The sequence below is a fragment of the Zingiber officinale genome, chromosome 6B, assembly GCF_018446385.1.
Source record: "Zingiber officinale cultivar Zhangliang chromosome 6B, Zo_v1.1, whole genome shotgun sequence".
Lineage (NCBI taxonomy): Eukaryota > Viridiplantae > Streptophyta > Magnoliopsida > Zingiberales > Zingiberaceae > Zingiber > Zingiber officinale.
The window spans coordinates 35,735,424-35,750,104 of record NC_055996.1 but is presented as its reverse complement, the minus strand read 5'-3'; the positions used below and the strand labels follow the sequence as shown (position 1 = coordinate 35,750,104).

At 36.7% G+C, this 14,681-nt stretch overlaps 1 protein-coding gene across 4 annotated transcripts; it reads left to right on the top strand.

Moving 5' to 3' along the window:
- The first annotated feature begins 1,074 nt into the window (after nucleotides 1-1,074).
- Nucleotides 1,075-14,325, top strand: LOC121992359 (protein CLP1 homolog). Of its 4 annotated transcripts, XR_006114857.1 has the most exons (14): nucleotides 1,075-1,518; nucleotides 1,611-1,738; nucleotides 1,972-2,030; nucleotides 4,778-4,993; nucleotides 5,073-5,141; nucleotides 5,222-5,317; nucleotides 6,598-6,839; nucleotides 6,947-7,085; nucleotides 7,186-7,242; nucleotides 7,690-7,824; nucleotides 8,853-9,088; nucleotides 9,866-9,934; nucleotides 13,910-13,954; nucleotides 14,028-14,124. XR_006114857.1 is itself a non-coding variant. In XM_042546675.1 (13 exons), exons 4-13 carry the CDS (start codon nucleotides 4,826-4,828, stop codon nucleotides 14,113-14,115), a joined length of 1,275 nt encoding a protein of 424 aa, XP_042402609.1. In that variant the 5' UTR covers nucleotides 1,075-1,518; nucleotides 1,611-1,738; nucleotides 1,972-2,030; nucleotides 4,778-4,825; the 3' UTR covers nucleotides 14,116-14,325. The 4 variants fall into 4 exon arrangements, 3 of the variants coding, with proteins under 3 accessions (XP_042402609.1, XP_042402612.1, XP_042402611.1); XM_042546675.1 differs by lacking the exon at nucleotides 9,866-9,934 and having other exon boundaries at nucleotides 14,028-14,325; XM_042546678.1 differs by lacking the exon at nucleotides 9,866-9,934 and having other exon boundaries at nucleotides 1,611-1,754; nucleotides 14,028-14,325.
- Nucleotides 14,326-14,681: the final 356 nt, after the last annotated feature.

Sequence of the window (14,681 nt, the reverse complement as noted above, 5' to 3'; positions counted from 1 at the left end):
CCGGAAACTGACTTGAGCGTCGGAAGGTCATCGCCGGGGAACCCCTCCTTGGCTCGGCACTAACATCATTGTGGTTGCAGGTCTCGCTAACTCGGAGTCCATCAACGGTCAATAGGAGCGCCACGCCCCCAGCATCCATCGTCTCGACTCTCGGACAGGATCAATATACAAATTGTAGGTGATTTTCATGAATTCAAACTCGAGCTCGATTATGTCTCTAACAACCTCAAACTCAAGCTTATTCAACCAATCGTGCTCAAATTAAGCTTATTTAATTTTTAAACGAACTATTTTTCAGCCAAGTTCGAATTATTTGTGAACTCTTTAATTTCATTATGAACCAAACTCACGCTTAGAATTAAAGCTTGAATTGAAATCAAGCCGAATTCGAGCTTAGGAAAAAATAATCGAGCCAAGCTTACAGTCTCATATTGTTCGGCTTGACTTCACTCGATTATACCCTACTTGTATTGGTGGATCAAAATTTGAAGGAGAAATCAATATTAAAAACAGTCAGAGTTAGAAGGAGATGCGAGAAGTTTCGGGGGAAAGACCGTGGACTTGAGTTGCACTAAGATAATACATGAATACGGAATTTAGGGGGCGTTTGATTTAGGGGAATAAGAGTGAGAAATGGGAATGAGAATCATTGATTGTCATTGTTAATGTTTGGATTATAGGAATAGGAATACAAATAAGGAAATGAATCCTTGAAATTGGGTAATGACTCATTCTCATGTATCTCCCCTTCAATGAGTCATTACCTTATTTTCATCAATCAAAATATTTCCTTATTCCAAAAATACCCTTGACCTAAAATTAAAATTTTCTCCCTTAATATCAAATATCAAAATATATTTATTTATTTATTTTATATCTGTAAAATATCAAAAATAGACGAATATTAATAAGGAAATTTTCTGAAATTTTTGGAAATTTTTCGGAGCTCGTACGGACGAATTAACGGGGATAAAAATGGGGTCCGGAAAAGTCTGTTTAGACTACCTGCTTTAAAGAGGAAAAGTTTTATTTTTATTTTTATTTTTCTTTTCTTATTTATTTCCTCGTCACTGTGCTTCCTCCCCGCGTGCCGAGCCGCCCGGCGCCTTCTCCTCCGAGCAGCCGCTGCTCTTCCTCGCCTCACACCGAGACCCCCTTCCTCCTCCCTGTCCAAGCGCCGGCGACGCGCGAGCACAGCCGAGCAGAGACCTTCCTTCTGCCCTAGCCGACTTCACTCTCCGCCGTGCCGATCTCCCATCGCCAGCCACTCGAGCAGCGCCGGTCAAGTCGAGATTTCCTCAGCCCTATCGTCGGCCCCTCCTCTGTGCCGAACCCCAGTGCAGAACGCCACCACCGGCCGAGTCTTTTCCTCTCTTCCGGTCGAGTTCCATCTGTGCCCTAGACCGCCGACTCTTGGTGTCTCCTCATCGCGGCACCAGCGGGTCTTTTCTTGCTGCTGCTCTCTACTGGTTCGTCACCGCAGTGACTTTGGGGGAAGGAGGTTACCAATCTGGTTTGGTAAGATTGGGATTGGTATTATGTTAATTTCATGTTCTGTATAGAAGTTGAGATTTGTTAATGACTGAGCAGTCTTGTCACTTACTCACTAGGGGTATCCGGTGCGGAAATCGCATCCTGGTAGTGGTGAATTGTTGTGGGTCTTTTCCTGATCCGAGCAGCAAGGTAAATTTCCAGCAGGTGCTCCATCGACAAATTTACGACAAATATACGAATTTGGGTGAGTTTGGATTGAGGTAAATGCATTGTTGTGAGTATAATTGATTTAGGTTTGAATTATTAATCTAATGGGTTAATTAGGGATTAGGTAACTAACCCTAATTAACCGTTGGATTTAATTAAGGTAGGTTGAGATTTAGGGTTTAGGGTTTTGCCCTAAATTGTTCATAAGGATTTTATTTAGCTATTTATAGGAGTGTAGCTAAATAAAATGTATATATATTCGTGACACAGGACTTTGACGCGGACGAGCACTTCGACACAGAGGTCATTTAGCTCGATCTATATTGGAGGCGGGTACTTTTAACTTTATGTCTTTGATATGCATAGTAGTGAATTTAACAAATAGCAATAATTATGTTTATTATTTTGTTTCGGTTAGTCACTACCCGCTACCTGTTACATACTTGGTTGATTGCTTGTTTTGCATCTCATGTTATTGCTTACCTGATTATACATGATTAGGGGTAGTGATATAACCATGCTTCACCATGTTCAGGACCTAGGTGTGATACCCTATCTGATCTGTGTATCCTTGATATGATTTATTGATTATGGTGCACATCATGTATATATATAGATTTGGTTCAGTATATTACCATGCTTAGTGTCATGCACCATTCGCATGATTGCATGCTGTGTGATAGATTGCTCCATTATTGTCGAGCACATCGCCAATTTCATCACTGTTCCGTTGTGACGCCCATGGGTAGCGTGACGCAGCGTGACGTCAGTTTGCTCTTTCGGTGCTCCGTTGGTCCACTCATGGGTAGTGCACGTGGTAGACGTCAGGATCCCTCCCGTCGTGGTGTAACGGAGATGAGAACATTCGTTCCCCATTTATGATTTGGGGTAGGAGTATGTATGTACTCTGACAGCATCCCGTCCACTCGGTCACTCATCAGGGGCAGTGATGTCAGAGTGCACGGTTGTCATAGCCCTACCCACTCGGTCCCACCATGGTGTGTGATATGGCTGACTGGCGTCAGGGGTGACCATGACTGCATTGACATCATACACATTGATGCATTTATTTTTTGCTGCATTTATTTGCTGTATATTGGTTGGATGCCCATGCTTGACATGCATATAGGATTTCTATACCTCTCGGACTGTTTATCCTTGTACCAGGTCCTGGTTAGTACAGTATTCTCCTATTCATTTCAGATTGCATTTACCTTTATTACGTCAGGAGACTGTACGCATGATTAGTGCTAGATGTTATTTCCTTACTATGTATATCAGTTGTTACCCGCTGAGCGTTGGAATCACCCCCGCCTCCGTTATTATTTTCAGGTTGATGCTGTTAGGAGAGAGTTCCAGTTGCTAGTCCCCTGCAGACCACGAGGGCTTATTGATCTTTTGGTTTTCTTCTTTACTAGACTATGTTTTGGATACTTTGGATCTTGTATGGATTGTTTTACTTGTGGATGACTTTTATTTGGATTTGCTTTTACTACATGCCTGCCTAGATGACAGAAGAGGTAAGTTGGTTTTATCGTCGGATTTGAGCTTTACGAGTGTAGTTGAGTAGGATTGTTTTCGAGTCATCGTACTACTGTTCAGTGTGATTATTATTAAACTGCGTGGTTGTGTCAGCCAGAGGCTGAAATTTATATAAACTGTGTGGTTATCTATTTATTATTGTTATTATTCCAGCCGCATGTGGCTGAGAAATATGGTGGTGTAGAAAGTTTCAGATTAACCGCCGTACAGGGGAGGTGCTGTCGAAATTTCTTCGGACAGGGACTCGTCCGGGGCGTGACAATTTAGTGGTATCAGAGCCAGGTTTTACGATCTTTGTTTTCGTATTTTGGATATTTGGGATAACCTGATACCAATTTATTTGGTATCAGAGCGCCAAGTTTGGCGATATTTGTTGTTTTTCGTGTTACGGATTTTTGGGATTTAACTGATACCAATTTATTGGTATCAGAGCAGGTTATGTCACCTGCTTTTGGTGTTCTGGATATTTGGGTTAGCCCAAGTTTGCGAGTCAAACTGGGTAGTTATTTTGGATTGCACGGATTTTCCATTATGTATATGTTATGGATTTCCGTTTCGGATTTATATGGATTTCCAGTGATTTTCATGTTCGGAATTTTGAGGTCAGAAGTTGGGGACTGGACAGCGATGGAACATCTCCAGACGGCATATAGGTATGATGTTTAATTTTATAGTTTGTGACATGTATTAGCATTTTTTATTTAGTACCTGTCTGGTTGTTGTAACACATATTACATGTGATGGGTTAGCCATTGAGCATGGTTGACCTTAATAGAGATCAAGGATTATAGTCTCTAGAGATTTTTCATATCATACCATCAGTAGTTTTAGCTTCTGTTACTACTAGTAGGAGATGGAGGCACATACCAGCCTCTGCTATTGTTAGCTGGGTAATGGATGATACCTACATATTCCTGTTGACTTAGCCAGTAGAGTTTTTATACTCATATCTTTTGGATATTAGGGTACCCGATACGATGAAAATTAGTCATTGGGGAGTTATCATGTTTGATCATTGTTGAGAATGGTTTGAGGTTGAGGGATATTGTGAGATCAGATATTGTGATGTGTTGATTTCTAATGATTTATGAGAGTAAATGTTATGTGGTTGTCTGATGATCTATTACTAGATATTTGTTTTGATGATCTATTAGTGGATAACTATTTTGATGATCTATTATTTGGGTTGTCGTTGATGGTGACATAGTGAGTGTCATGTATGATATTCATAAGTTTGATAATTATAGTTGGTGATTAGATTATAAATTGGGTGCTAGAGAGTTTACGGTTGAGTGTGTGTATGAGATTTTAATAAATCTGGTTAGTTGTGGTTAGTTAACAGGATGATAAGATTGATATTTGCTTCTTCTGATATTGGACTATGTGGATAAATAGTGATTTGATGTTTTGAATGCTAACTTGCTCTCATGGGGAGTAGAGATTTATTCATCTGATATTGTGTGGGCTGAAATTTTTGAGGATAAAAATGAGTGTCTTGATGATCTTGAATTCTGACTTTTTCTAATTGCCACAGTTATCAGAGTAGGGTTCTGGGCATTTCAACCGCCTTTGCCTATTAATTATGGCCTCGTCCAGACAATTTAAATTAGCGAAGGAGAGTGAGCTCAGAGTCGAGGTTGGCCCTGACATGCCCCTTCGCATTCGCCTCCTCTCTGGCACAGCTGAAATATTTGGTACTGAGTTGCCTCCTAGCAATTGGCTCTCCATCTCACCACGCAGCAAAATCGCAGTAAGCCATCTTTTCTTATTTTCTTCATGGCATTATAAATGGGAAGTGAATATGGAGAAAATACGAACTTATGCATTAGGTGTTCACTTGGAACGGCGCCACGATTGAGTTGGATGGAATCAGCGAAGTGGAGTATGTGGCAGATGAGGTAGCCTGGTATAGCTATTAATTAATTGTTCATGCACCATTCGTGTATTGTCTTTTAATTATTTCAGCTGATTGATCTAGACACCCATGGTGAGCTACGTGAATGTTCATGCCATACTTGATGCAAGAAGGGCTCAAGCAAAAGCATCACATAGTAGCAATGTGGACTCTCCGCAGGTATCCTCACCTGTTTTTGATATTTGATCCTTGAGAATAGCATGTTGATGGCATTGAGTGTCACAAAATATGTTCATTGTATATGTTAACTTCTTATGTGGTCTATTAGAGCTAGGAGGTATCTTATACGGCTTATATGATGATAAATTGTATCTGATGAAGTTTATTAAATCTTAGAGTTTATCTACAAGAAATCTAAAATCAACGCCATGGTGGCAATCTCAATCATATTTCAATACTATGGTCACATGCCCCAAATGCATACCAGATTATCATTCACATAAATCAAAATGCTTTGCCACACAATATATATAAATTGTTCACCCTTCCTCTACAAAACAGAAAATCATAAATTAACAGAATAATAATCAACATAGGAAATTCTACATCTAAAGTGTATTCACTTACACAACCTATATTACTGAGGCTCAGATAAGAGTATCTAACATGGATGCAGCCAAACGTTAGGCATTGTTTCTATAAATTTTTACAAGTGATCAATAAGAAGATTAATGTTCACTTAGACTGTTCGTGTTGAGAATATATGATAAGTCCGACTATTAGAACTCAACCAAGTATTAGCATTCAGACATTGTATAGTCACATAGTGCATCTTCCATGTTCATGCTTGATCTTCTGGCTCCTTATCTGCACAGCTGCTTATACAGCATCAACAAGTGCCTCCCCGATGAGTATCGCTCCCTCCTACATAGAAAAATTAGTGTCCGACAATGGCTGACCAATCGGACAGTATCTGATGATTTTTGTTTTGAATACTTAAGATAGAATAGGCCAGACTTCATATTATTAGGTTTCTAATTACCTGTAAAACTTATTTTTCTTCTAGAATCTGACTACAAAACCCTGATGATGTTGTTGGGTTTTTGTTAGAAACTGAAAAATACAGCATGTTGATTTATGATCATGTCACAGTTCAAGATTGGACATGAACATAGTTTCCAAGAGAACATTTATGTGTGCCAATATATATTTGAATACTGGTTTGGATATGTCATTACAACTGGTTTATGCTGGACTGAAGCAATGCCATTTGCTATTAAAAATATTTTTCAAGTGATACTGTGAGATACATCTGAGTAGTGTATACCTATCCTTATCTTTCTTTACTCAATTACTCTTGAGTGTGTCAAAATCAGTAGAAAATGACTAAAATTTTGGTTGACTGCCACCTGCCACTTCAAATACACACACATTACTTTAAAATTGTTTCAATATGTTTCAAATTAGCATTTTAAATGTCAAATACCTTTGTATATCAGGGCCCTAGGGTGATTGTTGTGGGACCCACAGATTCTGGGAAGAGTAGCTTGTGCAAAATGCTTCTAAGCTGGGCTTGTAAACAAGGATGGAAACCGACCTATGTGGATTTGGACATTGGTCAGGGCTACATAACTATTCCTGGCTGCATAGCTGCTACTCCAGTTGAGATGCCTATAGATGCAGTGGAAGGAATTCCTCTAGAAATGCCTATTGTGTATTTTTATGGGCACACATCTCCTACGTAAGCATTTATTTCTGTACTTTGTTGCAATTGATGCTTCATGATAGATTTGTCTTATGAGTTGATATTTGTGAATGCAATTAATGCTTGGTTTGTTGTTTGGACAGTGCAAATGGTGATCTTTATAAAGTGTTTGTGAAGGAGTTGGCTAGAACCCTAGAGAGGCAGTTCTCTGGAAATGCTGAAGCTAGAGCTGCAGGCATGGTGATTAATACTATGGGATGGGTGGAAGGCCTTGGTTATGAGGTAGTTTATTGAGAGCGAAAACTACATCAATCTTTAATTTTCAAGGTCAATGTTAAATTGTCTTCTAAACTCACATCCAACTTGTTTGATTGGCATGTAGTTACTTCTCAATGCTATTGATACATTTAATTGTGACGTGGTTCTAGTCTTGGGCCAGGTAACTTATATCTCTCCTGCTTTCTTTGTTCTTTTGTTGCATTGAAAGTCTTTGTTGCATCGGTAGTTTGTATATCCAGATACCAATCAATCTTGCTTTATTATTGAGCTGTTTTAGTTTTTGGATGTCAGTTGAATGTTGATATCACTGGACTAATTGACTTCCGATTTCTCTTATGTCTCAAGTGTTCCAGATTTAACGACAAATCACTTTTATTTAAGTTGGATAAAAATTTGATTGCTACACAAATCTTGAATTTCTAAATAATCCTTTTGTTTGTTGGACATCTTTATTCTTGGAAATGTAGTTCTATTATGTTATAGAATTCTTCATTAATAGTTCACATGTAAGAGTGCATCAATTCACTTTTGTTTAGCAGATATTGTTCTCGGTACTTGTTAGAGAGCATTTGCGTTTCTTATTGGTCTCTTATTGTATTGTCTTCAGGAGAAACTTTGCAGCATGCTTAAAGAAGTTTTAAAAACCAAGCCTAAAGTAGATGTTGTGAAACTCCATAAATCTGGAGGGATAGTTATGAGGAATCAAAAAGTACGCCAAAAGGCTAGGAGTTTGAAAATCAGAGTAAGTGCAACTTGTGAATTTTCATCGTGAATGCGGTGAAAGAATTTTTTTAACAAATGTTCTCCTTTGTGTTCATACTCTGAAATCAGGGACCACTTACTATGTAGATTAAATATGCATTTGCTAACATTGTAGACACCCCATATTTATTCTTTGCTTGTGCTTATGCAAGCCTGTGTTGAGTGTCATCTAAATAGATTAATACTTTTTTCTCATCTCCAATTATATCTAACTACACAGCTTCTACAACTCTATTGATTACTCACTATTATCAAGATCAAGGTATAAAATCTCAAGTGGTGTCAGTGTTTTTAGTCTTTGACTATAATGATACTAATTTGGTATCGTGCTAACGTTTCAATCTATGATGTCGGTGGCAAATTGGAGGAGAAAGGAGAAAGGAGATAAGAAGAAAAAGATAAAACAACAATATACTTCATTTCAAATTCTATTTTCTATCTAGAATGATATAATTTGAACATTATCTTCTATGGAGATAAAATAAAAATAAAAATAATATTATCTCAATTCATCTTGATTTGACATGTATTTTTAGCACACAAGGGTGTCCATATACAAAGGGTGTTGGTATCAACATGATCGATACAAAGGCACATGAGACATTATTTGTGTCAAGAAGTATCAAGTTTCATTAATTTGTCGGAATAATATATTTCAATCGCTTTGTCAAGGTACGAGATGTCAAATTACTCTTGCTTGCCTTTGATACTACATTGTTAGGAGAAATATCAAGCCACTTTAGGCATATGCATAAGGAATTGTTATTGTTGTACTGTTGTATTCATTTAAGTTCTTGTTAAGAGCCATTGCATTCGGTTAACTCGGGATGAAATGGCTTGTAGACTGTACTAGCTTCTTTTACTAATGTCTGTTATTTTATTTAACCACAGCTGCCTTATGACTAGACTAAATTATTCAATGTAATCTATGCAAGTTTTGTGTTTATTTGTTTGATATGTAGGAATTTTTTCACAAGTTTTTTACTTAGCTAGCTGATTTCTTTGCAGGAATACTTCTATGGGCCTATAAATGATCTCTCCCCACATTCAAATATTGTCAACTTTAGTGACATTTCTGTTTATAGAATTGGTGGTGGCCCACAGGCTCCTCGTTCTGCACTGCCTATTGGTGCGGAACCTGTAGCCGACCCTACTCGAGTAGTTGCTATTAACATAAATCGTGACTTACTCCATCTTGTTCTAGCTGTTTCATATGCAAAGGAGCCTGATCAGATTATATCCAGGTAATTCTTTCTAGTAATTTGTCAAATATTCAGGAGACCTTGGTACTTGTTTATCATGTCCTAGAAAATCTTTCTAAATTTAAGTTGTAGTGGTTTTGGATATCCTTGATGCAGCGCAAGAAGATGGTTTGCTTGTTTGAAGACATGTGGAGTAGAAATTTGAATTTAGTTTCAAAGGTATTAGTGGGTAGTAACTTGGGCATCACACCTAAAGAATCCTAGGCTACACACTGAAGGCAAATTATATAACACAGTGGAAGATTTTTTTCTTAAAAATCTCACTTTTATATTTCATAGTAGTAGGTGGAAAGAAAAACATAAAAGAATTCACATAAATATACTTTAACTGACTCTTAGGATTTCTTGCTAATCACAAACTTAAGAACTATTTGACTAAATTAAAAACTTTTTAATTGACTTTTTGACTTACTAAACTTTGACTTTCAAACATTGAAACTACTACACGTTACATTATTTCCTAAATGGTTCATCATTTTCCTAAGTATGCCAAATTAAATAGTGGACTTGAATCTATTTCTGTGCTTAGACTTTAAGAGGAGATTGTCACTTCTCTCCATCAACTCTCTTTGGGTGAGAAAAACTTATTCCTGACAACTTATAAACATAGAATCTTTCATAAGGATCTTGGTTTAGCTATTAGAATTCATCACTAGTAATCCGTGTACATTCAGAAAGGGGTTGTGCTTTATATTTAACAAGATACTTTTAATAACCACCTCTTGTTGGTCGATTTCATCTTCAATGTGTTCTTTGAAGGTTTGAATTGATGGCAAGAGAGCATTAGGTCCATTACTTGCTACAATATCTTCATGTTTAGAGTATGAGGTGAGGTCCTCAATGTTAAAGATGTAGTTTCTTATAGACCCTTTTTGGATATTCTTCAAGTCTTGCACAAGCCATAGCCATATCAACTGCTTTAAATTCAACAAACTTTCTTTTCAAATCAACATGTGTCTTATACCTTTGATTTACTCAGCAATTTTTTTGCATGATATCATTGTGTGTATCTTATATGTGTTTCTTAAAAACATCAATTTCAACGCTTTATGTTGCCTCTAATACTAAAGGAACCAAATTAATTGACTTTCTACCTAACAATTTCAAATGAACTGCATCTAGTGGACCTATTCACAAAAATATTATATTCAAATTCAACTATAGAAAGAATTTAATCCCATGTGTCATGCTCTCCAACAAAAAGTAAACCATCTAAACTTTTGTGGGCAATCTCTATTTGACCATCTGGCTGAGGGTGAAAATAAAGAAAACTTCAACTTTATATTTGTTATTTTCCACAAGGTTTACCAAAAGTAACTTGTCAACTTCACATCTCGATCAAAAAGAAACAATTATTAATGGCAAACCATGAAGATGAACAACTTCGTTAAAGAAGAGCATAGCAATGTGGACAACATTTGAAGATTTTAAACATGGAATAAAATTTCATTTTTGATAAACAATCCACCACCACAAGGTAGCAAGTATATGTTGAGGTCTTTGCACGAAAGATAATCTTTCTTGAGTAGCTCAAACATCATCGCTTGTGTAAACATTGAAGAAAGAATATATATGGATCGTTGTACCCAGTGCTTCAAGTGGTTTGTTTTCAATACTTGATTTGTGTTTATTACAAAGGAATATTCTTAAGGAAACTGATTACTTAGTTTTTCTTAAAGTTGATGTATTAAAGAGAATGGTGATGAGAGCATAGAACAAACTCGTGGAAGGAGGAAATGTTGCCAGTGGCGCAAAGCTTACACTAGTGCATAAAATTTGTCTCAAGTGAAATATGATTGATATGCTTCATTCAGCTTTTCATTTAAAAATACAATAGGATGCCCTTCTTAGCCTATTATGCCTTTGAATCCAATATTAGATACATCATATGTCACTTCAAAAACCTTTGAAAAATCTAGTAGTTGAAGAATTGGTGATTCAATTGATATTTTCCTTTATGAAAAGTTTATGGAGTTGTGTTGGTCTAAACAAACTAATCTTTTTTTATACAGTCAGCTATAGGAGTCAGTTATAGGGGCCATATTAGTGCTGACATTTTTTCTGAATAGTCAATAAACATTGCTAGGTTATGAAAGTGTCTGACTTCTTGTAGCATTGGCTACTCTGAATTGCTTTTACCTTGTCCAGATTGGCTTTTAATTTGTAAGTTGACACCGCAAAACTGAAGAGAATACCACAAATGAAAGCATAAAGGAGCATTTTTTTTTTAAGTTTATGTAGAGTACTTCTCCTTGCAAAGAATTCTCATAACTTGTACAAAATGTGTAATATGATTCTCTCTACTCTTGCTATAAATTGAGATGTCAAAATAAATAACATATTATTTTGATAAATTATTTTAGTACTTAGCCCATGAATATAGTAGAAGCATAGGAAAGATCAAAAGACATAACGAGTCTTGCATAAAGGTTGTCTTTAGTTTTAGAAGTTATTTTTCATTCATCTCTAAGCTTTATGTGTATTTTATGATACCTACTTTTTAAATCAATTTTTGAAAATAAAAGAACCAACCAACATATGCAACATAACATCATGTTGGATAATTGGGAATTAATATTTGATGGTGATTTTGTTGATCGCATGGCTGTTAATGCACATGCGCCAACTACTATTTTTTGTTTTTATGCCAACAATGCAGGCACAGCATATGAGTTTAGACTTTCACAAATTAAACCCTTTGGCAATAGCTCATCCACTTGTCTTTCCAACTCTACGTGGCCACTTGTATCGTTCAATAGGCTGGTAAATTGGGCAATTTTGCACATTGGTGGCCACATGAATGAGTATCTCAACTTGCTCACTATCAATTGACTTTCCTCAAACTCCTCTCAGCTCGTTTGATACCAAATATGATGGAACACAAGAAGAATGTTTGATAGTTTGAAGATATGTGGGTAGGAATTCAAAATTTAGTTTTAAAAAAACCATTAGTACATGGTAGTGACTTAGACATCATACATAAAGAATCCTATGCATCACACACTAGGAAGAATTTTCTTAGAATTCCCCGTTTCTATTTTTTACTGCAGCAGTACAAAAAACGCATTTATACTAGTAAGTGGACTCTTACAATATAGAAAAGAAAACATAAAGTAGTAATAAATATAGGTGACTAGCTATTAAAATTACTTGCAAGTTTTGACTTGTTACTTAAAGGACTTTTAACTGACTATTTAATTTTTCAAACTTTGAATAATAATGTGTCAGTTGCTTTTGTCTAAACCGCCGAAACTAGGACAGAAGGTGGTGAAATGGCATTTATATCCTAGATGTTAATTGAAATTTCATTAGTGTGGTTATACAGCTATATGATCCCTCATCCTTGTCTGATGAACATGTCATTGTGCTCTCTGTTGACCCTCAGCAGCAGCAAGACACATCCCCGCTGCTGTTGTTAGAAGGGAGAGGAGGCTTCATCGAGGTTCATGTTGGTGCCTATGTGTTTGGGCAGTTGGCGAATTGACTATTGAGGCTCTTGGACAAATAGGATAGAATGGGGGTTATGGTGCTTGCTGACCTTGGAGTTAGGTTGGGTGCGCTTGGGAAGGAGTGGAGATCAAAACGGAAAAGAGAATTTACTTGTGTGTTTCATTCTCACTCCGCCACGGCATAATGGTAAAATTACTAACTACCATGTGACCTTGAGGTCATGAGTTCAAGTCTCAGAAATGGCCTCTTGCAAAATAAGATAAAAACCCTTTCTCGCGACCCCTCATTGGCAGGAGCTTCGTGTGCACCGGATTGTTTTTTTTTTATCATTTTTTATTTCATTCTCACACTCTTTCCCTCTTTTTTTTTCCAAAATTAAGTAAACAGTTTTCTTCCCTCCTCTCTTTGTCTTTTCTTCCCCCTTCTTTTCGCACCTTCCGTTCTATTCCCTCCTTTAAAGTAAAGAGTATCAACACTAGGTGATGATAGGGTGTTGAGCCTGATTCTCTTATTCATATCCAACTTGTAGATCATGATGAGATGTCATTGGATAAGGTTGCCTCATTGAAACAGGATAAAGACCCTTCCTCAGGACCCCTCATTGGCAGGAGCTTCGTGTGCACCGGACTGTTTTTTTTTTTTTATCATTTTTTATTTCATTCTCACTCTCTTTCCCTTTTTTTTTTTTTCAAAATTAAGTAAACAGTTTTCTTCCCTCCTCTCTTCGTCTTCTCTTTCCCCTTCTCTTCGCACCTTCCATTCTTTACCCTCCCTTAGAGTAAAGAGTATCAACACTAGGTGACGATAGGGTGCTGAGCCTGATTCTCTTATTGGTATCCAACTTGTAGATCATGATGAGATGGCATTGGAGAAGGTTGCCTCATTGATATTGATTTAACTGTATGGCTAAAATTACCATCCTTAATACAATCATGGTAGGGTCTTTAATTATCCATTTACACTTCCTGGATTTACCTAGTGGTCGGCGAGAAACTTCCATGTGTGTGGGCTGACCACCTCCAAGTGAATGAATGGTAGAAATACCTGGACACATGGGCTAAAAGAAATATGGTAGGGTCTTTAATTCGTTGTTTTCCTCTTTTCTGCTCAGATTATAATTATGTTTGGACCATGAGATACCTAAATTACAAGCTGAAGGATGACAAAAAAATTAAAATTCAGTTATCAGAAATGAAATATCTCTGATGTAATTGCAAATCATCTATGGTTGCAAATTTCATCTTTGAGTTCATTCTGAATAAAATTCTAAATTTCTGTATATAGGTTTTTTGCTCGTGTAGTATATATGCTTCAAAGTTAGCTTGTGCTATTGATGTTTTTGTTTCATTGCAGTAACGTTGCAGGGTACATTTATGTCACCGACATAGACGTTGTGAGGTAAGTAAGCTTCTCTTAAGAAGTGTCTAGGTGCCACAGGCTTACCTATTCATTAATGGCGTTTCTATTGTAGGAAGAAGATCACATACCTCGCACCTTGCCCTGGCGAACTCCCAAGTAAACTCTTAATTGTTGGAACTTTAACATGGTTGGAAGGTTAACGATGTGGGTAGTGTTTGGCTACCGGGAGGAGGATTAGTCTTTTAGAATTTGCTTTTCATCAGTTAGATTTTGGTAAAAATAAATAAATTTGTCTTTCTACTATCAAAGGTGTTTAAAGGGCATACTTGGTATTATAAATCGGGCATGTTTTTACTTGGTTAATTTTTGCTCTATTTACTTGGTCAAGTCAATCAACTTTTTTGACTCAATCAGCTCTAACTTAATCTGAGTTATTCAAATTGCTCGGCTCCTCTAATCTAATCAGAGTACATGGCTTATTTTTGGTCATTTAATTAGTTTTTTATGGCTTGTCTTATTTATTTGGTTTTTGTTTGACTTGCTCAATTCCTCGTCTTCATTCAACTCATTCATTCAGTTTGCACTAAGTATGCAAACATTTGTAAGAATTCATATAAAATATGATACTTATTTTATAGAAGAAAAATAAAATTAAACCAATCAATGATAAGAGTTTAATTTTAGAGGGGTTAAGAATCACAACTTCATATTTTAAATGCTTATGTTACATACTTTCCTCCTACAATATATTAAAGAGCTTGAAGCC